The sequence below is a fragment of the Manacus candei genome, unplaced genomic scaffold, assembly GCF_025592945.1.
Source record: "Manacus candei isolate 608988 ecotype Guabito, Panama unplaced genomic scaffold, ASM2559294v1 h1tg000052l, whole genome shotgun sequence".
In the NCBI taxonomy this organism is placed as follows: Eukaryota; Metazoa; Chordata; class Aves; order Passeriformes; family Pipridae; genus Manacus; species Manacus candei.
This window is the reverse complement of record NW_026138100.1, coordinates 3054579-3078622: the sequence shown is the minus strand read 5'-3', so window position 1 is coordinate 3078622 and position 24044 is coordinate 3054579. Positions and strand designations below refer to the sequence as shown.

At 38.6% G+C, this 24044-nt stretch overlaps 1 protein-coding gene across 11 annotated transcripts in view; it reads left to right on the top strand.

Annotated features, from left to right (window-relative positions):
- The window catches only part of TIAM2 (TIAM Rac1 associated GEF 2), a 171229-nt gene that overhangs the window by 98033 nt on the left and 49152 nt on the right, over window positions 1–24044 (top strand). For 10 of the 11 annotated variants that reach the window (XM_051801665.1, XM_051801667.1, XM_051801663.1 and 7 more), the window contains 8 exons: window positions 6771–6956; window positions 7917–8063; window positions 11582–11644; window positions 16613–16780; window positions 19488–19593; window positions 20017–20094; window positions 20980–21072; window positions 22123–22371. In XM_051801665.1, the coding sequence (XP_051657625.1) occupies window positions 6771–6956; window positions 7917–8063; window positions 11582–11644; window positions 16613–16780; window positions 19488–19593; window positions 20017–20094; window positions 20980–21072; window positions 22123–22371 (1090 nt within the window). The remainder of the gene's footprint in view (window positions 1–6770; window positions 6957–7916; window positions 8064–11581; window positions 11645–16612; window positions 16781–19487; window positions 19594–20016; window positions 20095–20979; window positions 21073–22122; window positions 22372–24044) is intronic. The other variant, XM_051801674.1, reaches the window with a different exon arrangement.

Genomic DNA, 24044 nt, shown 5'->3' with positions numbered 1-24044 from the left:
AAGCTCATCTTGTAAATCTGGTGAATTTGAAGGATATCAATTGATAAAGCCAGTGCTAAGCAGAAGTGCAAACAAAAAAACTACCGGGAAAATGTTGTTTTTCTGTGGAAATCATAGTTTTAGAGACTTGATGCTATCCAACAGGTTGGGAAATGTCTTCAACGTGAGGGATTCTCTCTATCAGGTTTTACTGGTCCAATAGTAATAATAGACTTAGTTTAAGAGAAAATGGCAGCCCTTCCCATGGCTATGGGTCATGTTGGTCAGTTTAGAAGAGATCAGGGAAGCAAGCATCTGCAACAGCAACGTATGTACAGCAGCCACCGCACTGGCAGTGTGGCTGGAAATCTCAAATCTGCACATACTACCTACAGCCACGTACATTTTTATTAGTATGTGAAATAAATATGTTGTGGGTGGTGGTATTCCCCCAGCGTGTAACTTCTCCCCTAAACCTAAGAGAATTAGGACAAAAGGTAACAAGTTTGAAAATCCCCTGGTGCCGAGATGAATTTCAAAGCCTGTCTTTAAAAAAATTTTAGTTTTCCTAGGTGTTTAACCTGCCAGAGAGACCACAGTGTTTGCTGTGAAATATGGAGTTCTGGAAAACTTGTAGGGAAGTTAGTGAAAGGGATTATTAGCATTTATTCAAAACTCTTTTAACAAAATATTGCACATTAAGTCAAAAGTGGAGCTGCCTCTGCCTGTAGAATTGGTTTTAGTGGGATGGAAAATCTCACAATGAGGGTACTGTAGCCCTGGCTATACTTCTTTATGTACTTGGTAGATAAATCTTTCCTGTTATCTCACTTTAGAACAATAGTATGAATAATAGTTGCTTGAAAGCATCTGGAGTTTTCAGATTTTAATATGTTGGTATAATCATGATTTCCAGGCTATTCAGGTGTTTCTGAAGTGATTCATATTTTCTGTGCTCATGATACTTAACTTACTGATCAGATGGGTTTTTGAACATAGATATTTACTTGCAGGCACTGAGATGAGAAGAACAGGCACTTGCTTGGAGACATTTTTTCCAGAAGTTTTTGTATGTGTCCTCTACCTAAAAGTAGTTGCCATAAAAAAAAAAGGGGGATCTGTAAGATGGTGGTCTCTTTATTATGGGTAGTCATTAAATCCACTAGTACCTTTCTTCCCTTCCCTATAGTGGTCTTCAGCTTTTTACAAAGAGCATAACTTCATTACCTTTTTTTTTTTCCAGTTTCCTTGACTCTTCCTCGTTTCTCTCACATTTGAAGGAAGATGATTGGAATGTGTCTGGGAATTTATTCTTCAGGCTCCACAAAGCCCAAATTTCATGTCTTAACTTTCTGTGAAACATCAGATGAAATATTGTCTGACATTGAGATGAAAATTCACAATAACAACACTCAAAGAGAATCTTTTCAGGAAACTAGGACATGCCAGTATTGCCACATACAAATTCAATTTGAATTACAGTACACAGTAACTTTTTTTTTTCTTCTATATCCTCTTAAACTAAAAAAAAAATAAATTGTCTACACTTCTTAAAACAGATCTTCAGTTTGTGTGGTCTCTGAACTGGCTAAAAGCAGAGCTCTGCTTTCTGAGAGATTCAGTACAATTTCTTTTCTGGTATCACTCTTCAGTAAGGATGGTTCTTCCCTAAATCATTAGCAAAATACTTCTCTTTACTAGTAGTAGACTGGGAACAAAATGAGTAGGCAGTCAGAAAGTTAGGGACGTTCATCTCCAGTCTCCCTGCACTGTAATTACTGTTTTACAGATGAGTGAAATTCCATCTTTGTTTTGCAAAGATTTGGCCTAAAATAATGAAAAATTATTAAACTATTACTGAACTTGGAGTTGGATAGCATTATTTCATATGGTGAAGCTGATGGGGGAGAATGTGCAGAAAGGTCTGGAGGTCTGGACTTTGGGCAGCTGGGTAATAAAGTTCAGTGGCTTTCTTACTTATATCCCTAGCTATAGACATATATGTGGTACCACCAATTTCAATCAGATTATCGACAAGAATGTAAATTAGGTAGATGTGCATGCACTTTTGTGCTATCAGTGGTATTGGAATAAGATTTCCTCTGTCTGCTTTGGTTAGAAATTATGAAAATTCTGTCCTTCCAAATCAGCCAAAAAGATGGCATTTATTGGAAAAAAAGTCTTGTTATTTCAGGAAGATATTATAACCTTTTTTTAAGTCACCAGGTAGAATGAAGAATAAAGTATTTCTACTTGTACATCAGGGTTGCCATACTCTATTATGTTGCCATTTTTATTTCTTTGAACTGAAAGTTATGACAGTATCTCAGTGGCATTTTTAAAGTAATAGGATTTCTGGGAGAATGATGTTTTTGCTTCTTCCAGTTCTCTTTAGGAACTAATGACAATAAAAATCTGTTCCTTGTCCCCAGAAACCAAGTGACTCATTTTTCCAGATGGGTACAGTATGAATTGTGTCTGAGAACCAGGGACTGGAATGCAAAGAGTTTAGTGTTGTTTGTAATGTGGTTGAAAAGCTGTGCATATAAAACAGCAGCAGTTTCTTTTAAATCCATTGAGTTCCCTACATCAGCATGCAGAGACACTTTCCATCTGGAAATAAGATGTTGTGTAGGGAAAAATTTTGAATTTTTACTGCTATAGATAGTGAATTGTGTCAGCAAGGCAGTCATGTTTCTGCATGGTATAAGAACTTTTACTAAATAAAATCAGTTTTGAAGCACTTAGCTTCATTTAAGCACTGAAAGAAGGACCTCCTCTCTGTGCATCTCTTCTTTTGTGCTGCTTTAAATAGGTGCCAAGTGAAAAACCAGTGTGTTGTTATCAGATCAGCTGTCCAGGAAGTTTCTTCCATCCTTCTTCTAGGTCCTTGAAGTATTGCTACATTGAGTTGATATGGTGTCATTTCTGGCACTGCTTTACATCATTTGCGTACTGGTTTGGGTTTTATCTCATTGAACTCTTTTTACTTTGTAGAGAATGTGTTTAAAAGAGAGACAGTTCTTCCTCAGCCCCACCAAAAGATACTGTTTGCACTGTAGTGTACGAACAACAAGGAGCCAGGGACTGTCCCTGCCTTCACAGTGCCTGCCCTGTTGGCACTGCCTTTGCTGGAACATTGAGGCCCTCCGTTTTGCAGTCTGCAAGCCCTAAAAATATTCCAGCTGAGGTGGTGGTACCACTGTAAATGTCAGCTGCAGAGACTATGGATACTGTCACCTCTGGAAACCAGTGGTCTTTCCCAAGCTCCCATTTTAAAGTTTACCTTTAGAAAACCTAGCAGGATTATTGAATTGTGAGAGACCTGTTTTCAAGCAACTTCCTTTAGCTCCTCTGTTTCATGATTTAAAATGTAATTAATTCGCAATTTTTTCTCAGTGTCTGAATAGATTTTTCATTAACCTGGAGGAGAATTGACTATTTCTGTTCTGAAAATGATCACTGCTGCTGAAGTACTGCCAAAATTACCATGCTAATGTTCCTTTGTGTGTTAACTCTTAATAACTCATTCCTGTACTAAATCTTTGATGCGAAAGCCCACCCCCTCACATAATTACTGTCTTGTCCCTGCACCAGACTTCCTTGCTTAAGTTCTCCTGGTGTCCCAGGCTAAATAATTGTCAAGGCTTCCCACATTTTACTCCTTTCTACCACAGCTTCCTTTTTCTGTCTGCCTTACAGGATCCTATTAAGTTCAATACATCTATTTGGATGACCTTTCCATGCCTTTCTTCCAAGCTTTTTCATGCTGCCACTAAACCCTTGAACCCTTGCTTAACATTTGCCTGGATTGAGAATGACATCCTCCCTTTCCTCTTGAAAAAGCCTTACACGCTTTCACATTTCACGTGTGCTTGCTTGTTTTGGTGTACCTTATGTTGAGCCATATCTCTTATCTCTTTGCAGAATCACTTCATGCTGCTGTTAGCCTTTGTCACCCATTCCTGCTCCCACAGCTGTCTACTGCATCCGCGTTTTCCTTTTTGCTTTTGAGCAGATTTCAAAAGGGCCGTTTTTTCTATGCATGATGAAGTTAAGTCCTTGAGCCATCTTTTGGGCAGTCCTCCCACGTGGGGCAGAGATTTGCCTCACACAATAGCAGAATAAGGCTTGCAGCAGCTAGTCTGCAGGCTGTAAATTAACTTCATGGACCAGGTCATACTGTGCTTTGAAGTTGTTGCTTTTTTATTTGTGTGCTTCCCCCATTTAGTCTTCAAGAATATAAATCTTTAGGAAGAATTATCATAGTTTAAAAGGCTTAGACAAATAGCAGCTGGTATTGGTTCATGGTCTCCAATTGGTTCCAGACATCCCTGGTTTTGATAAGGCTACAAGACAATCTCAGAAATTCCTTGCCTACAGCTTTTACTAATGCCATTAAATGTAACATTGTGATTACCGATGCTTTGGGAGCTGATTAACTAGTATCCTGCGTGGCTGATAAACACTGTAATTTAATTATTTCTTCAGCATGCCCTAATGTTGTACCCTACTCCTCCTTCTTTGATTATCTTTATTTTGAAATATAACTTAGAACAAGTCTTTAATGGGGATTTTGAAGAAGGCCTAAGAAACACAAGTATGCCTGTTTAGACTGTGCTCCATGGGGACAGGATGCTCCACTCTAGCAGTGCCCAGAACAAGCCTTGCTCTGTTCCTGAGGTATTAAAAGTCGACTTGGCACTGTACCCACAGCGGTTTCATCTCAAAGGGAAGGGCATCACCTGAGCTTGTTGCTTTTGGCTTTGTGAAAAGCTGACAACCATGTTTTATTCTAGCTGGGTGTTGACACAGAGAAAGAGCTCATCTCGCATTCTCCTTTTGGAGTTGTCACATGTGTAAAGTACTGGAAGGCAGAAAAATGCTCTGTGGGGAGTGTCTGAGAGCACAAAGAAAGCAAAAAAAAAGGCAATGATCAAATAAACCTAAGGAAAAAAAAAAGATTATTCTTTCTGAAGTGCAGAGGATGCATGTTGCGAATGTCTCTGGTAAGACTAGATAAGGCATCTTTGTTATGAGTATGTCTCTGTCCTTTCTCACTGGACTTCTGAGAATTTCTCTCATTATAAGCTTTAGTAAATTCCTTCTTTTTTCCTTTTAAGAGTAGTTCTTTGAAAGATTTTTTAAGTGTATTACAAATTTGCATTTGTAGCTGAACAAAATGGAATATTGTCTTCCCTTTCTTCACCCTACCTGCCAAATCAGAACACCTCTTACTTCCAAAAGTATAGCCACAGCTGATGCCGCACTTTGTGAGCACATGCTCCTAGCTGGACTAGGAAGGGTCTCTATCAGTTGTAGCACAAACTTTAGCATTGTTTTGTTAACAGGGCCTTTTTCACCCTTTCATTGCTTACTTCCTCATTGTTTAAAGTAAAGAGGCAAGATACTTGTTTAATTTTTGTGGTATTTGGCAACATTATAAGGAACCTGAACTGATTTTGCTTCTTGATGAGTCTACAGGTCATAGTTCACCTGTGATTTTTATATTTGTTGGTTTGTTTCCTGAGTCACAAAGGCGCTTGTCCCAGCCTTGGCTAATCTCAGTGTAAGGTGATAATGTCCTGTGCGTGCAGAGACAGGGTGCGCCAGCAGAAGATATGAAGCCAATGCTCATTAGAGAAAACGTGATGAACTTTCTCCGCAGCCCTAAACCACCTGTTGAACAGCAAACATGCAGTGATTGGAGCTGACATTGGAAGAACAGCATTGTCAGGGATTTTAACAGTCTTCAGTACATAAACTTGGTGTATGATAACCTAATGGACGTGGCTTTTCTGCCTTGAGTCAATGTGCTTGCTGCCTTTTATTTATAGGTACTATTTGTAGGTATTAATGTATGTTGTACATTAATTGTACAGTCTGCAGGTCAGATTGTAGCTGCAACTACCAGTCTGTCATTTGGGGAAATGAACAGCAAAATTTTACTTTGATGCAGTGCATAAGAATATGTGTTTGTTTAAATGAGTGTATATTTACACGAATACTTAAAATCTGTCATCTAAACCTTGGTTCAGAACTTTGTCTGGTAAATACTTGAGTCTTCACTTTCCTAATTTTACATTGAAACTGAAATAAGTTGTTACATCTGCATGTACCTGTGTTAGATATGTTTAAAAATTGCATATATGCATTCCTGCTTTTGATCCAGTGGTCTGTATCGAGTCTATATAGCTGGTTTTTGCAGTTTGCCTGAGTGTAAGTGTGTCTTACCCTATTACTAAGAACAAGAACCGTGAGTATTGTCTCCTGTTTAAAAGTTAGGGAAGCCTTGGATAGTAGTAAAGAATGAGCAGGACCTACCACTGTAGTTACTTCGCTTTGCACAGTGCATTAGCATAGCTATACTACTTTGCTTTCAGCCAGCCAGCTAGACAATCAAAGCTAAAACAACCAAGACTAATTTCCAAAAAGGAGAGAGAAGAGTGGGAAAAAAAAAAAAAGAAAAAAGAAAGAAAAAAAGCCTTCCTGAAGCACAAGATTGTGTTTTTATGTAACTGTTTTTGTGGCTATCAAACTACCCGAAGTTCATGGTATGTTCATCTTGTCAGTATGCATTTAAGACCACCAGCTTCGTTTTGTTTCAACTCATCTTTTGGGTTGATGTAACACAATATGACTGGATGTGTTTTGGCAGGGAATAACTAATCTAATCCTTATACTACCAGATGAAAGTAATTTACTATGGGTTTGGGGAAGAGCTCAAATTTTCAGTGCAGACCGCAAAGATATTTTTCCCCTTTTAATTGTCCCTTCTTATATCTAAACAGATCCAGCAATGGGAACAAAACCTGGAAAAATTTAACATGGACCTTTTCCGAATGCGATGTTACCTAGCCAGTTTGCAAGGTGGGGAGCTCCCAAACCCAAAGAGCCTTTTGGCTGCTGCCAGTCGTCCTTCAAAACTGGCACTGGGGAGGCTCGGCATTTTCTCTGTCTCATCCTTCCATGCACTGGTAAGTCTGAATGCACTTTTCATGGGTGTGTTACACAAAGCCATCATTAATATTGTGCTCAGATGTGGAATTGTGCTGGGATAATACATGGCTGCACCCACGTGTGTTGCTCAGACAGCCCTGTTTCTTTCTCACCCTATCTACCTTTTCCTTGACTGCAGATCAACTTTCCTCTGCAGGATATGGCCATGATGGTTTTTTTGGCCCCTGGGAAGTTCAGAATTGGGAGTCCCTCCTAAAAAGGAAGTATTCTTGGAATAGGCTAAAACTAGAGACAATTCAAATTATAAGTCCCTTTCTTAAGAACTGTAGGCTGTGTTTCTAAAGAAGAATGAGTGAGATCCTAAGCTGCTGTAACCTGTTGTCACCCTGTCAGCTTTAAGGGAAGTACAGCAGTAGCAGGTTCACCTCTGCTCTTTAACCTTAATAAGGGCTGCAAGGCTGATCTTGGCAGAGAGATCTAGACCACATTTCCTGCATGTGAAGTCTGAACAGTGATACTGAAAGTCCTGCCAAGGAATGTGTTTCTCTCTGCCACTGTTTTTATCTGTGTGGTTTGTGCCATTGCTTGTTAATAACTCAATGCCACAGCACATTTATCTCCTACGTTTGGCAACTTTGAGAATGTCTTCCTCTAGCAATTTTGTATCTGAATGATAGGTTATCATTCTTCTTCAGAGCCTTTTCATTAAATGCTTTTGTTGTACAGAGCAATATTTTCTCAGTTCCTCCTTTCCTATGACTTCTAATTTTGCCCCATGACAAAAAAATGTCGCTACCACGCCACTGGAATAACAAAACAACCATCACTTCTGAAAGTTTAAAACATTTTCCTTGTACCTTGGCATATTACATTGAGGTGAACTGAAGTAACCCTCATTTGATACCTCAGGTTTAAAAAGCTGACAATATTTTGCTGTTGTGAGAATGATACAGGAAGACCTGTCTCTGTTTAAATAGATCTGCTCCAGGGATGAAGCTGCTCTCAGGAAACGTACCCTGTCTCTGTCTCAAAGGGTTCGAAATAAGAAGGGTTTATTTTCTTCACTAAAAGGACTGGACACATTGGCAAGAAAAGGAAAAGAAAAGAGACCTTCCATAACTCAGGTAGGTCTTGCTGCAGAGAGCATAGAACAGCTTGTTTCTCCTGGAGCTCATTCTGCAAGGTGCTGTTGGTACATACAGTAGAATGGTTCAATAGGTGTGGCAGACTTGCAGTGGGATCATCACTTGTGAGTATATATATCTAATTTTGTGTTTCTTTGTAATAAATAAGATTGGTGAATGACAGGTTTTGACCCACTAAGTTAATTAGTAGCAGCATAAGACCTTCAGATTTTAATTTGTAACAAAACTTCTCTTCTGGCACATTGCAAACTGTTTGAAAGTAGGGTTTCTTTGGAGATAGCCTGTATGCACAGTCCTTAGCACAGTGTGTGCTTGTTTGTGACTGGGACTCTGAAGTACTGTTACAATTGATTATAGAGTAACACAGGTGATTTTTCAAGGAGAAAGGAGGAGGGACTGCTGCAAAGACAGCCATCTTTGACATTGGCCTCTCAAAGCAACACTTGGAAGTACATTTTAGCAAACAGAAGAAGAACTCTGTCATGCAAGAGGTCAGCTGTTGGTGTAGGCAGCTAACAAATAATGCCAGGCCAATGTACAGCAGCTGTAGGCTTGGTGCAGGCTTGATGTTTCTGGGTCAGGCTGGCTCCGTGGAGAGGAGCTGTGCTGAGGCATGGTCCCACCAAAGGGCTGCATTACTGGTGAAACCACAGCATCTCACAGCAACTTTTTCTCTTTGTGAAACTAAGGGTCTGTGCACACATTCAGTGTAAACCCCACACTTCAGGAGTCTGTGCTTTCTCAATAAAAGCACAGCTATATGTGAAACAAGCATTTGCTGCTTTTTCCCTGAAAAAAGGTAAATGAGAGCAGAAACACTTCATGACAGTGAGGCAGAAGGCAAAGAGGTGTACCCACACTCAGATCACTACTGTTTTCATTAGCCTCTGCCACGTCTGCTGTTACTTCTGCAAAGCAGTATTTCGTGCATTGTTCGTTAGGTAACTTTGTTCCTATTATTCTGTGGCCCTGTATTTTGATTTAATTAGACAAAGATCTGTGATTAGCACTTGGAAATTGGCTGTTCTTGCACATCTGCTAATCTGTTGTGGAATATTTAAACACGTCTATCTGTACGCATCTTGCAATAGCCACAAAGCTGATGCAACAGATTCAGTGTTGCAAAATAACACATAAGGATTTTCTGGTCTAGTGGTTTGTATTTTTAATAGGTAAATATCTATGTGTTCCACAGGCATTAAGCTTCTTTAGGTGGCTGTTACACATCTTAGCATATTGATCGAGATGTGTTAACATGGTGAAATTGATTAATAAAACTCAAGTCTGTCTTACAAAAGAAGGAACTGAAGGAGAAATTTTCTCCAGGTCATCCTTTCCACATAATTTTCCCTATGCTCCCTTGCAAGTGAGTCTGGTCTGCGAGTCTTGCACCTTTATTTCTTTATTAATACAAGCCCTGAGGGAAGAGATGTTATGCCCCTTAGCTCTGTTCCCACCAGAGCTGATACCTCACACAGTTTTTAAATGGGTAATATGTCTTCTCACAAGCTTTATAGCCCATGAAGGGGATTCTGTGGAGCTCAGGGACAGGGAATCTTATACCTGTGGCAAGACGAGGAGGTTCCTGCTGCCCTCACAGCGCTTTTCTAAGCACAGAGAAGGGGGCTCTGTCACAGGCAAAGATACCCCTAGTGAGTCTTCACCTTTCTTATTCCAAACCTTGCAACCAACTGGTCCAAAAATGTGTTCGTTTTCATACACAAGCTGAGGTTCTTGACGTTTTAATTTTTTTTTTAATTAAACATCCTAAAACACAATTAAGGAAATGTAAATGCTGAGTGTTGCATATGAAAAACACCATGCAATGATTCATACCCATAAAAGTGAGGAATTTTTAAGAGCATGGCTTGAAAATTGACCCATGAACCTAGAAGGGGGCTGAAAAGAGAGCCACATCTTTGCTCAGACTTGTGTATATACACATAATTTTATATCAAAATCAGAATAGGTCTGAGGCTGACTTTCTTGTCTCTTTCAGCCCACTGGGAAGCTGGGTGAATCAGAGAAGTAGAGTTCATTTCTCTGCTCATCGTGTTGCGATGTTTCTGTCAAACAATAGATTAAAAAAAGTCTTGCTTTCTTGGATTTAAGTTCATTTGACTGTAGCTGGTATGTTTTAATCTGACATACCTTAGCTTCAAAATCAGATGGTATATTTTTCAACATTGTTGTGTCAGAGAATTTTTTAATTGTATCTTGTTTATTTTTATGGCATTAATAAATAATGTTCAGAGTTTCTGTGCTCAGAGGCTTTTGTAAACATTAATGTAGTGGCTCAGTCTTTTACAAATCAGTTAATAAAACTGCACCGTAGCAGATGGGGGATGTCTAGGCTCACATTATCCTCAGTTTCTTAAATGCTTATCTTCTTTCTTATGTCTAAATGGTGAACTGTTTTGAGAAATAATAAGCAATAAAATACTTTGATTACATCCGTGGGTGAGACAAGGAAGTTCAGAAGTGGTGCCCTTTATTTGCATTGGCAGACATTGGCTTTTGTATGAAATCTTAAGAGAGAGTTTTTTGTTGTCTTGGATTATTCGAAAGGCTTTTGCTAGTACCAAAAACTAAAAAAAAAAACTCAGATATAAGTCTGATATTGTCCTGATTTTTTGTTTGCAGAAAGAGTTAAAACATGCTATTTATATTTGCACCTTGGTAATGTTATTATTTGCAAATCTCAGTGTCCTGTATAAACTGTATAGATCTATCTATGTGTTTAAACTAGCCTTATCACCAAAATACCTGATTGTATCCATATGCATTTATTGGATTTTAAGAATTTTCATTAATAAGTCTAATAGCTTTGTGAGATGCTAGTAGTTAAGCTTCCAGATGGGCAGTGTATGTCTCAGTTTCTGCTTTCATCATTTTCAAAGCAGACACAGTAGTTAGTCAGCTATTTTCATTACTTAATAGTGTGGAGTTTGGGTCAAGTATGCCTTTAAAGCTAAGCTAAAAGTTTCAGTCAATAGTGTCAAGCAAACTGCTTGGTTAGAGAGATGAAAAACTGTAGGATAGGAAGTTTTAGAAACCAGCAACAATGGTTTTAAATAGTTCCTTGAAATCATGATGAGATTTGTAACTGTACTTAACAGTATTCTGAAGGTGAAATTTATAACTTCCAGTGTAGGGCCTGATTTGAAGGTAAATGACTTTAGTCTTATCGCTAAATAGTAGATAGGAAAACAGCAAGGACATGAATGTTTTTATACATATTTGAATATGTATGTGTGCCTGTAGCTTGAAAGAGAAAATCTGCTTAAATTTTCTTTATAGATTTGTATTTCTTTAATAATTCTAGTCAGAGTAAAGCAATCAAAAGTTCAAAAATACCCCCTGGATTTAGCAGGTTTATATATATTTATTAATTTAATTTGTAATTTTTATTTTTTTGAAGTATTTACCCAACACAGATAAGAAGTAAATGTGTTTATTTGTTTAACCTACTTATTTATCTGTAATATTTTCAATAGGTTTTTGATTCAGCTGGAGGACATGGATTTGCTGGTGTTCAGAATTCAGCCAACTCTGCTGAGGTAAGATATGCCTGTCCTCGTTCCACATCATCATGTTTTTGAATTCCTGAATGTATTTCTTTAAGTGTTATGATTGGACTGGTTCAGAAACCCTGAAGAGGTTCATAAAATGCGGTTATTGTTAGATGACAGGATTGTAATTCTGCTAATGAAACCACTCTAACAAGTTTCTGAACATTCATGTAGTCTTTAAAAAACCCAAACAAAACCCAAACCAAAAAACTCGTCTAGAAGCTTCTTCACAGCACTAATCTGTACAGTCTGTACACTGTCTGAGAAAGATTTGGGAATGAGCTTGTTTGAGAGCATCCTTCACAGTATGACAAATTATAGAATGGTTTGGGTTGGAAGGAACCTTGAAAGGTCATCTAGTCCAACCCCCCTGTAATGAGCAGAAAAACCTTCAACTAGATCAGGGTGCTCAGGGTCTCATCCAGTCTTGATGGTCTCCAGGGATGGGACGATACCCAAGGTATATTTTTCCCCTTTGCCTACTTCAACAGAACCTTTGTATTTTGAGTATAAAGGCAATAAAATCTGTGTGAAGTCTGTAGAGCATACCATCAGAGAAGTGAGAATTAATGTATAGCTGGAGATTGCCCAAGTAAAGGAAGAGAATGCAGCATCCCCCCAGCAGCATTATCCAGCTGTGACTGATGTTGTCTGGTGCCCAGGAGGAGGAGAGCTGCTGCTTGTTCCTGCCTGGCCTCAGTCATTGGTCCCTCTCCATTACTGCAGCCTCCTTAGGGGATAGCACCACTATCCCTCAGTCTGGAAGCAAAGCAAGACACTCCAAAATACGTAACTGCATATCTGTAGGACCAGTGAATGTTGTCTGTGTGCTGCAGGGCTTATGTAGACAGTGTCCTCCCTCAGTAGGCTTGTGCAGGCTCCAGATAAAAACATCAAATTAAGTCTTAGGCACAGGGTTTCTGGACTTTGTTTTCTGAATGGTATAGCTGGATTTCTTTAATAGCAACATGTGTCAGACTCAAAGGGGTATTTTTCTTCCCATCTACTCCCTGCCCCTTTTCCTCCTTTGTGCCCTGAACCAGATAGTTTCGTGATGCAGTTTAAATCTTGAAAGACTTTAAAAAATCATTCTACAACACTGTTCCATTTCAACTGAGTTTGTATACCAGGTATTAAACAAGAAGCCAAAATCTGCATTTAAACTGCAATATTGCTCTGGAAAATGATTAACTGTAATGAAGAGCTTTAGTGAATCTTGTGAGGAAGGTTTGAACAAAGTTCATCATTTCTCATAGATTTTTATGAGGGTTTTTTGTATCGTTATGTAGTACATGGTTTATTTTCTCATCGAGTGCATTTTTTTAATGGCTAGGTAAGAAAGAAATGTATAATTACACAGAAGTTATGCTACTGGGAGAGACATCTCCTATTGACAGCACCTACCCCTATAATGCTGTTTTGCCTCCTGAAATTATCTTCACATTTTCTCTGTTCTTTGAAAAAGTGTATTGAAACACCTGAGGTCCCTTTTTTAGTTGACCACTTGCATGTTATTTCCTGGGCTAGGAAAGTACTTAAACTAAATCACTCCTCTCTTTTCAAAATAAATTATAATTATGAGATATTTCTGGTTGATATGATCTCCTGTAGAGAACACTTACAAATTCCTCAAGAATGTAGCTTTGGATGTGGTATTAGATGGCATCCATGTCCCACCTCGGAGACAGCAAACACAATTTGTTCCTATTCAAATATGTTAAAACATGGAAAGGTTTGCCACGTGAGAAGTGGCAAAATCCTGTGGGTGCAGCCCCTTAAGGTTTCTCCAAAAGGGTTGTGACACCAGTCCCTCAGTTGAATGCTGATTCCCTTGTGTCTGTGAGGGTGAGGGAGCTGCCTTATGCAAGAGTATCTGCTGTGGGTCTCCTGTCCCCTGGCCTAACTGGAGCATTTGCTCCTCCTGAACCCTTCTGATGAGACAGAGAAATGTTTTGAAGGGACTAGGGAGCAGGCAGAATGAAGTCCTCTCTCTTTAGTGCTGTGTTGGTGAAGGGACAAGGTCTGTCTTCTTGTCCCAGCTCTAGATAAAGCAGCCTTCTCCAAATTCAGGTAGAGGCTTACAGCCCTGTTCCCCAGGCAGAGGGGTGGACCAGCAGGAGGGCAGTGTGGCTGCAAGGTTTTGGGCCAGATTTTACAAATTTAGCAGGGTTGTGTTTCAAGACTAGAAAAACCCACTGAATTTAGGTGCTGAGCAGAGCTCTGGAGCTAGAAAAACATTATTATTATTATTATTATCTCAACCCTATTTCTAAAACCTTTTCTCAATGGGTATTAAATATAGCGTAGGCATTTTTAAGATCCTGACATTTTGATGAATCATACAACAACTCAGAAATGATTCATCATAACTCTGAAAACCGTTACTCTGGCATCAGCTTGGTTTCACTGGCTGATTAAAAATAAATAAATAAATAAAAACCAACAGAAACAGCATCAAAACTTTTATAAAATGCTGCCTGAGGAGGGTAGCAAATGATAAATAGTGGAGTCTTCTGGAGAGGCTGTATTTTCTCTGAAAAGGATGATAAAACAGAGGCAAATAGTGGGAGGAAATGATGAAGTAACCTATTGGTCCTGCAGCAGCCCTGTGGCACAACGTGTGACAGTCTGAAAATCCTGGCGCCTCTCGCTGGAAAATTGGATGGCTTGTTATAACTTTATGTGGCAATGAATGAATGAACTATTGTGGAATTAGTCACTGCAAGCATAACAGGAAAAAAATCTCTTTTCATGTCAGATTTTCTGAGACGGAAAATGTGGATGAAGCAATGGTACCTTGACTGCAGTTAAGGAACACAGTCATGTTTAGTAACAGAGGCGAGTTTATCTCAAGCTGTATGCTTGAACATCAGTGTACATGGCAAGGAATGGATGTATCTCACATTGGCTGCAGAGCTTTCTGTCCTGTCTTAAAAGCTTACACCAAAAGGTGGCCTTGAATGTAGTTCTCATCACCTTAATCCTCTATGATTTGAGGTTTGTTTTTTTTTTCATCTCTGGCAATAGTGAGATTTATTTCAGTTAGGCATATTTGAACAGCTGCTGTTGCAGTGCAATAAACCATTGTGGTAGTTGCAAACCTTTGAGCTGCTGGGAGCACCTCCCTTGTTGATGCAAGCATAGCATTGATTTTCCCTGGAGGAAGCCACCGGGGAATTCAGTCTGACTCATTTGTGCTTCACTCTCGCAACCTGCCTGCCTTGCCCCCTTTCTCCTTTCTCTTATTTACACTGTGAAGGAAGGTCAGCTTTTATTCCCAGGCACTAGATTTAGTGCTGAGAGAACTATGCTTCTAAGGGAATTATCTTCTTCAATATCACCAGTGTTACGAGCAGTCTGCAACTACAGCCGCTGAGGTCAAACTTCACCTGGTGGATTTCATTGCTGCATTAATTACAGTAGCATAACATGATTCCTGTTTTGTATAAGTAGTAGCTGAATTTTAGTAGGATTGCCATGCACCTGTGTTAATTGAAATTTCATGTTGAACTAGTTAAAAGGGACAGTTGAGCAAGATAGACGAGATTCATGAATGCCACTAGTTCATTAGTATTATTTCACCAAACCAAAGTTATTTTGGCATCAAATTATAACTATGCCACATTCTGGGTCGGCTGCAACTTGAATTTCTGCATTGTTTGGTAATTACCTGGATAGCATTGCTTGCTTCATCATTTTCACAGCCACAGTTGCTATTTGGAAAAACAAAATAGTATTGGTCTCTCTGTTACTACTGGTAGATTGTTGTCAATAACTTTGCTGACTGCAACAAGCGAAGCAGCTCTGTGCAGTGATTTTACAGCAGCTTTTAATTGCAGTGCACCCCTGGGCTTGTGTCACTATGGAGAGGAGGAAGAATTGCATAATCAAGGGTCTTTATATAGGCAACAATCCCCCCAACCAACAACAAACCAACCAACCAAAAATACTAAGGAAAAAACATTAGGGATGTAGGCACTCCAGAGAACAGTTCAGGATATCTTAAGATATGTCTTGGGTGGCAGTTCTGCCACTTCATGGTGTTATTGTCCCTTTCCAGTGACTGCATGGGGAATCAAGGGACCTTGTCTGCATAAACTCAAATGTCTTGATGTGGGTATTTAAGTGATATGCTGAATAGGCAGACCCAAATATACACGTGAAACTTCAAATTCTGAACAGCTCTTGGTGTTTTTCTCCTCCTTGTGTGGCTTCCTTTGAAACATGCAGCCTCAAGTGCAGTACAGGAGAAAGTTTGAAAGTAAAGGGTGAGAAAGTGACAGGGAATTTATTCAGGGTGGATGTTGTTATTTGATCAAGCGGAGTGGCTTTGGAATGAGAGAGAATGTGAAGCAAAATGGTAAACAGGCAAATATTTTTGCCTATGAAACAATATGTTCTTAAACTGTAAATAGAATGGGAGCACTTTATTCCTGCTTTAGTACTTTATTATGTTATGACTAGCCTTGCTCCACAGTGCTCTCTGCTGGAAGTTTACTGTATTGTCATTTTCCGTCAAAATTACAGTAATTATGTTTATTTATTTATTTATAGAGTCATTTATAGAGTTATTTATAGAGTTATTTTACATTTGTTAACTAGGTAAAATTGTAGTAGTCAATTCTTCTTCAAGATTTACTTCCACTGTGATATAATACCAGATAATTACATATATCCACATTGAGTTAAATCAACAATTATAATGAAATAAAGATATAAAATCCCATAGTGGGAATGTACAGGAAGTGCAGTCTGATCTTTAGAAAATAAGATCTTCTATAGTGAATAAGAGAAGGTAACAGAATTCTTTCCCTGGCTTGCCATGTTGGAAATTCACAACACTGTGTCTAAATACATAATCAGTGCAAGCCGCTAATGTAATTGTGCTTTTGCTTGTTTGTTTTTGTGTTTTTCTTTTAATATCCACATATCTTGTACATTTCTCCCTTGTTCCAGCAGCAAGTTGATGATTATTTGAATATCTACTGTTCAGTGCCAGAGAGCATCCAGAAGGAGAATGCTTGGGAAACACAGACATATGTTCATTTCTGTGATGGCCAAGGAGTGGCGCTGACACTCAAGCCAGAGCACAGGGTGGAGGATGTTCTGTCTTTGGCATGCAAGGTACTTACTTTTCATTCACAATTGCACCTTATTGATAGTCGTGGACTTGAGAAGGAACATAGTATATCAGAGGATGCCTAAATAGTGATAAGATTATCACTATTATATAATAATCATACAATAATTATATATAATATTAATAATACATAATATTGTAATACCAGCATCTCCCAGTCACTGTCTCAAGGCACATTGCTCTCTTTCCTTTAGTTGTGTTATTTATATGTTGTAGCCAAGGTTGCAGGATTGTGGAAAGGTTTTCAAAAGGTGTTGCTCAAGACAGTGCACAGTTGATACTTAAAGAGCAGAGGCAGTTTGCCAGGTAGTCAGCCCCTGAGTAATCTCAGCACATGTCCACTCTGCGTTGTCCTGGCAGCAAACCTGGTTGTTCCGTGCAAATTAATCACAGAGGAGCGAAAGGGAGTTAATGCCAGGAAATTAAGATAGTTAAGACTGCTGTGATAAAGGCTATCATATATGTTTGATTTTTAAAGGAACTTTTTAAGCTTTTAATTAAATACCAGTTCTATTTGTGAATTTCAAAGCGTGAATTCCCTTGTGAAAGTCAGTGCCACAATTCGAGAGGATTGCTATAGATCATGGGACAGAAAACTGAGTCACAGGGTGAAGTTGAAATAGAGATGCTAGTTTTAACTACAGACCAAACATCAGCACCTCTAGAACATCACAATGTACCTAGCACTTTTGTCTCCACACGTGTCAGTGCTTGAATTTAGCTCTAACTTCAGGATTCAAGTCACTTAAATTATGCAAGCAAGCTTTTTGGAAAAACTAACTTTTTGACCCCTGAGTTCTGTTTTCTGGTAAATATACTGTATTTATTTCACAAGGGGAAAAACAGAAGAAGAAGGAGTCCTGTGCTGTACAAGATCCAGCTGTATCTTTTGGCAGAGGTTAGGGTGAATTTGTAGGTGAAGTCATTTAACTGGCTTGAAGTTAATGAATTTTGAGGCTTCTAATGAAGGAAAGGACACAATTTAATGGCTTTTGCACCTGTTAATATTGCAAACAAACCAACAAATAAAATTAAGTTATACAAATTTTTAAAATTCCAGGGTAAACTATGGTTTTAAAAATCAAAATAAGCACACTGGCTTAGCGAAGTCCCATTGTGTCTCCATGGCATCACTAAGAAGAAATTATCTTCTTGTGGATGATGGAGACTGAATCCTGGAGAAAACATTTAAAGCTTGCCTTTACTTTTAAAACCTTGTCAGGCAAAAGGGTGTCTGAGTCATGATTTGGCCACCAGGTGGCATGGTAGAGCTGAAACATTTTGAAGTCCTTAAAGTGATGTGCAAGACCCCTAAGGGAGGAAATGAAATTAAGTAAAATTAAGTTGAAAAGGAAATTCCTTACTTCTCTTACTCCATCATTCCAAAATATTTGTAATTTTCAAGCTGACTTTTAATTTTCAGTGTCTGTATCACATGAAAATTTAGTTTTAAATTATTTGATTTTTTTCTTAAATGTTTTTCTGTTTTATTTTGTCTCTCTATTCTATGTGTAAAGCTTTTCATAAGCATTCTCTAATGCTGAATACTTTCTGCTCATCTATCCTGGTTCTTTTCCTTCTTACATTTTCATTCTGCTCTGGTGAGTGTAAGGAATCTTTCTTCTTAACAGAACATGTTTGAATGTTATGTGGATAAGGATGAAGTTCACCGGGGTTGTTGGTTTGTTTGTTGGGTTTTTTTTCCCTTCACCCACGCTTTATGGGGTTTCTACTTTTCTCATTTCTGTTTTCCATCTGAGGTTTTTGGATACCATGTATACAAAATCTTGTGCATTTACATTGAATTGTTCAGGATACAGAACACATGCAACTCTTAAACTGTAACACATAATAAAATCTTAAGGTAATTAATATTCACTCAGTAGATTTAGATTTTGTAAGCTGCAGAGATGCACTAAAGGGGTTAAATAACCCTCAGGGAGCTTGTCATTCCTTCTCTTTCAGAATTGTTGCTTCCTCTTGTTTTAGAATTATTGCTCTATTAATATGCTAAAGTGAAATGTTTTGTGCCATGGTGTCACCAGTATCCTGATTTTTCAGAGCCTCCCATCAGGGACTCGGCACTTTCAGACTAATATCTTCGGGGAATAATCCTGTTTCCCTTTACTTCCTGTTGAGATAGGATCTTTGCTTTGACCTCATGGTGAAAAAAAAAATACGTGGAACTCTCTGATCATAGATGAAACCCAGCAATAAAAATAAAGTCCAATAAAGGCAAACCCTTAGGGAACCTAGTTGCTATCCCATCCCCTCTCCTAACTGCCCATACATGCATATGCCTTTTCTATATAAGGAGCAAAACTTACTGAACAGAACTGAATCATTAAAAGTAGTCATAGGAAAAGGTGGTTGTGAGTGTTAAATTCAAAAGGACAGAAACCAGTTCTGATATCTTTGGAAACATATATTACTGCTCAGTTAATCTAATAGCCAAGACATCATGTTTACAAAAGGATCTGGGAGGATCGTAAGGCAAAATGGAAATTGCTCTCGAACCTTATCTTTTAAGCAATGCATCTGATTTTGTTTATACCACAAAAATAGTTGGAAAATTACTTTTGAGGATTGCTTTTGCATGGTTCTAGAAGCTTTTTATGTGTGTGTGTCACTTCTTTGTGTTCTAGGATTCTGGAAATAAATAACGAATTCCAAACTATTTTTCTTCCTTAGATGAAACAGCTGGAGCCAAGACACTATGGCCTTCAACTCAGAAGACTGGTTGATGAAAATACTGAGTATTGTGCTCCTGAACCATACGAGTACATATTAGACCAGGAAAGTGTGACTCCTTTTAGATAAAGCTCTGTCTGCAGCTGCAGTTGAATTGTCGCCTACAAATATGTGAAATTTAGATCTAAAATAAGGTTTAAAGCTGTTCCCAGACTGCATTGTGTCATCCTTATTCACACATTTGGGTGGCTAGGCACTGTGAACACTTTCTTCAAGAACTGTTTGAAGATTTGAGTGAGGCTTTTTGTACAAAAGCAGAGTGTCAGTCTCTACTTCAGGTTGGGTTTTTGATCTTTAGCTTTAGTCTCACTGATAGCTGTGATGCTTACACAGGAACACAATGCTCTGTGTGAAGACAGCAAGTCTTGATGCAAAGAATAACGTGCTTGTTTCTCATACTGTATCTTTGGGTTTTGATGCTTATATTTTCATAATTTGATGACTTGTGTTACTGGTTTTTTCCAACAGGTGTATGATGAAATAGAAATTTGTCCATTGAACGTTTATCATGTTCATCTTACAAAGACTGAAAACATAAGTGATTATGGTAAGCCGTCAGGAATTCTCCTGTATTCTTCGCATTGCTTGCTTTCTCTCTTCAGGACTTTTCTGTCTCTGAGAGCAGGTAGAGCCATCCTTGATAGATCAAAGTGTGAGCCTGCAAGTGTCTTTCTTATGTTTTGGAAGAGACCACTTTCTAATTTTGCTAAAATGACCAAATAATTCAAGCATGAACTTGTCAGAAAACAAAAGTCCTTTGCCAGGATTAATAAAAGTGCTGTCAGTCAGGCCATGGTCAAGGTCTGCCATTTTTTTGTAGTGGGATCCTCTCTTGGCACAGTATCAACAGTGTCCTTTGGAACAAGTTCTGACAGTCTTTTTGTCTGTGGGAGGCAGTTATGCCTAGGAATAATTATATACCTTGCAAGGATACCCTTACAATAAGGCAGCTTTCTGCTGTTTTTTAGCTGCAAGTCTGCAATAAATTATTCCATTCTGGGCTGTCCCACTCACTGGTCTGTATAGTTTGCTGCTTTATAGTTTGAGTTTCCAGTTTTTGGACCTGTTTAAGACACCTCTTTGTCTGATGGACATGCTGCAGAACTCTTAGCATAATGATGAGCTGTACCTGTTATTGAAATGTCATATGGAGTGGAGGTAGAAATTACTTTTTACAATGTGATTTTTTTTGGGTTTTTTTGTTTGTTTTTTTTTTTAACAGCAGAGTATGACATTTCCTGGGAGTTGAAAAGTCCTATTAATTTTAACAGGCCTAATAATGACTGGGAAACAATGTAATAATTTCTGTATGCTCTGTGGGTGTGTTCTCGCAAGAAGTACCCTCCTTCTTGTATAGAGTCTACTAAATACACAAAATAAAAGGGAAATGTTCCCAAGGAAGTTTATTTGATTAAAACCTCTTTTATTTCAGGCTTTGCTGTCACAGCACAAGTTGCTGAAAATGAGCATCTCACCCATATCTTTGTAAGTGATGTACTCCCTGATGGACTGGCATACAAGGAAGGTACTGTATCACAGTTGTGTTTAAAACTGTTCTTCATTATCTTTTTTAAGTCCAAAAACTTAAAGAAGGTTTAGTAATGCTATCTGAAACAGTTCTTGGCTTTGCTGTTCACCATTTTCTTTCCTGAAGACCATTGGAAATATGTGATACAGGAAAAATAGTGTACACAGTGTAACTAAACTATCCTTTCAATATAGTGGAGAGAGTTCTTGTTCAGCCTTGGAGACAAAGTCTGTATTCAGTCATCCAACCAAGTACTTTTGTGCAGAGGAACAGACTGGAGAAAGAGTTCGTCTCACACTAGGGAACCTCATGGGCTTGATCAGTTTCTATGACCCATCACTTCCACCTTTTCTGGCAAGGAAAGGTAGCCTTTCTCCCCCCAGTAGTTTTCTGCATAAATTTCTGTGAATAGCTTCTCCACGGCACTGCTCAGAAATTGTGCTTCTCTTCATCAGCACATTTGAGGATCACCTAAGTTCTGCTCTCTGAAAAACAAACCCAGAGAAATGGAGACAGAGATATTAATTTGCTGCTTGATGGTGATGTCTACTTAGTTGTTGCTGACCTTGAAAGACAGCATTTGCCACTGTTTAGATTTATATAAAAGCTGATAAAACTCCATCCTTTGTTGTTCCAGTTTTGCATAAATAATTTGATCTGCATGACTAATGTCGTGCTATTCCCAGATAATGAAATATGTGGTATGGTGCTGTATACTGGTATCTGGTTGTGAGAGGTGGCTCTATTCTAATCTTTTTGAAAACTGTGTTGCTTTCCCACCCACCCATTTCTCTAACATCTTTAAACAGAAACAACTCACTTGCTGTAGTATGTGTAACACCTATCAAAGTAAGCATGAAGTCAATCTATATAATTATAGCACAAATAAAGCTCCCATTGATTCTAATAGACTTGTTGTAGGATTAGGCTGTTTGAATTCAAACCAAAAAAGTAAAAGGTGAATCACCATAAGGTTTGGTTTGTGACCCTTTATGTTTTATATTACCTCTTTTTTTATTTTCCTTCTCTGCTTTCACATACTCCCAGGGCTCCGAGTAGGCAATGAAATCCTGAGCATAAATGGAGAGGCTGTGTCTGTTCTTAACCTCGGGCAAATGGAGTTGCTGTTTTCACAGAGAAGTGTAATGCTCACAGTGAGAATGACCCAGCAACCCTTATGTGTATCCTGGTCAGATGGTGACATTTCCCGGGATCCAAAGAGTTTGTTGCCCCCTCCAAACCAGTCACAGCTCCTGGAAGAGTTTCTAGATAACTTCAAAAAGAACACAGCAAATGGTAAGAGGTTGACAATAATTCCATTACTTTCATTTCACTTCCAATATCACTGTTTTTTAAAACTCAGTTATGTTTAAAATTATACACTTGCCTTAGAAACACAAGTATAAACTGTTGAAGTTCCATTTATGATCAATATCTGTCTGTTATTTTATTATTTTCTAGGGAGTAGAAGTGGAACAGAATATGATTATGTCTGCAGGGAAAGGATAGTATTTTAATCTGTTTGGCTGCACCATCCGGTATTATCAAGTGCTCTCTTAACTGTTCTGTGTCATCTTGGGTGCCTCCAACATATCCATTTCACAGGCACCAGTGGTTGAAATGTTGTGATGACTTTCAGAGGTGGAGTATTGTTCTGTGTTTACCATGTGGTAAAGTAGCACATACATTAAGGGTACCTTCAATGCAAGAATCGTCATCACCTCAGAAAGGAGTCATTTAGCTCTGCTCCCACCCAGTGTTCCTGTTGGGTGCAGCTGCCCACTGTGTAGGATAAAGCCCATGAAAACAGCTTTTATAGGGCTTGTCTTGCTCATATTTCTTATTCAATGTAACCACTGTATTAAGCATTGAATGGAGGATGTATCCTAACAGTGTTGCGTCGGGATGTGATCCTCATGGGTTTCTGTATGATGGGCACCAGGCAGGGAAGGTGCCTATCTGGTAAGAACTGCTCCTGGATGACATCACAACCCCTTGGCCCCAAGGAAGGGCCGATGCTCACTTTTGGGTTGCCTTTTTGGCTGGAAATAGGAGGTGGCATGTAGGGGGGCTCTGCCATGTTGGGTAGAGGTGAGCCCTGGTCACCCTTCCCTTCCTTTAGCTGATCATACTTTGCTGGAGAACTACAACTTCTGATACCGGAATGCTTGCAAATGTCTGCCTAAAATAGAAAGTACATGGGGTTTTGCTTACCTTTCTTCCCACGTCTTAACTATTTTTCAAACAAGATAGAAGGAAATTTAACTAGTTTCTCACTTTGAAAGGTGCAGTTTCCTCATTGTACCTCTGGAGGATGCTAGTAAAATTCTGCAGGAAAGCTAGCCAGGATGCACTGCTGTGTGAGGGGAACAGCAAGAGGTACAAAAAGGGATCGCTGATTTTTATGTATAATTACGGTGGCAAGTGTTTTCTGATTGGAATTTTTTTTGTAATTAAAAATGGAAGAAGAGAAAGAATCACATAGGAGAAGTTCCTAGAATCGATTTAATTATAAAGAAATTTTATTAGGTCATCTTTTGAAATTAAAAGAAAACTGAATACAAAATTTGGGATTCAGTAAGTAGCATCTCTCTCAGGGGCCTTATTTCAATTTAAAATGCCATTAAATTGACTAGTGGCACATAAAAGTTAGTGTCATAAACCAAAAATTATGATAAAGCTAATTAATTACACAATTATACCAGGGCTATCATCCAGCTTATTGGCTTGATATCATAGACCAGCACTACCTGGAGTATTCAGTGTAATAAATGTATGTGTCCATTCACTAGATTCCTCATTCCTCCGGGATAAATTTGCAACCTGTGCAAATATTCCATTATAATAGGAAATTACTGGAGTATATATTATACTTTAAGCACTAGTAGATAAAGGGACATAGTATATTTGCTTTTCTGCTTAAAAGCAGTTAAGAAAGATTTATTTTCTTCTCAAAGAGAACAAATAGT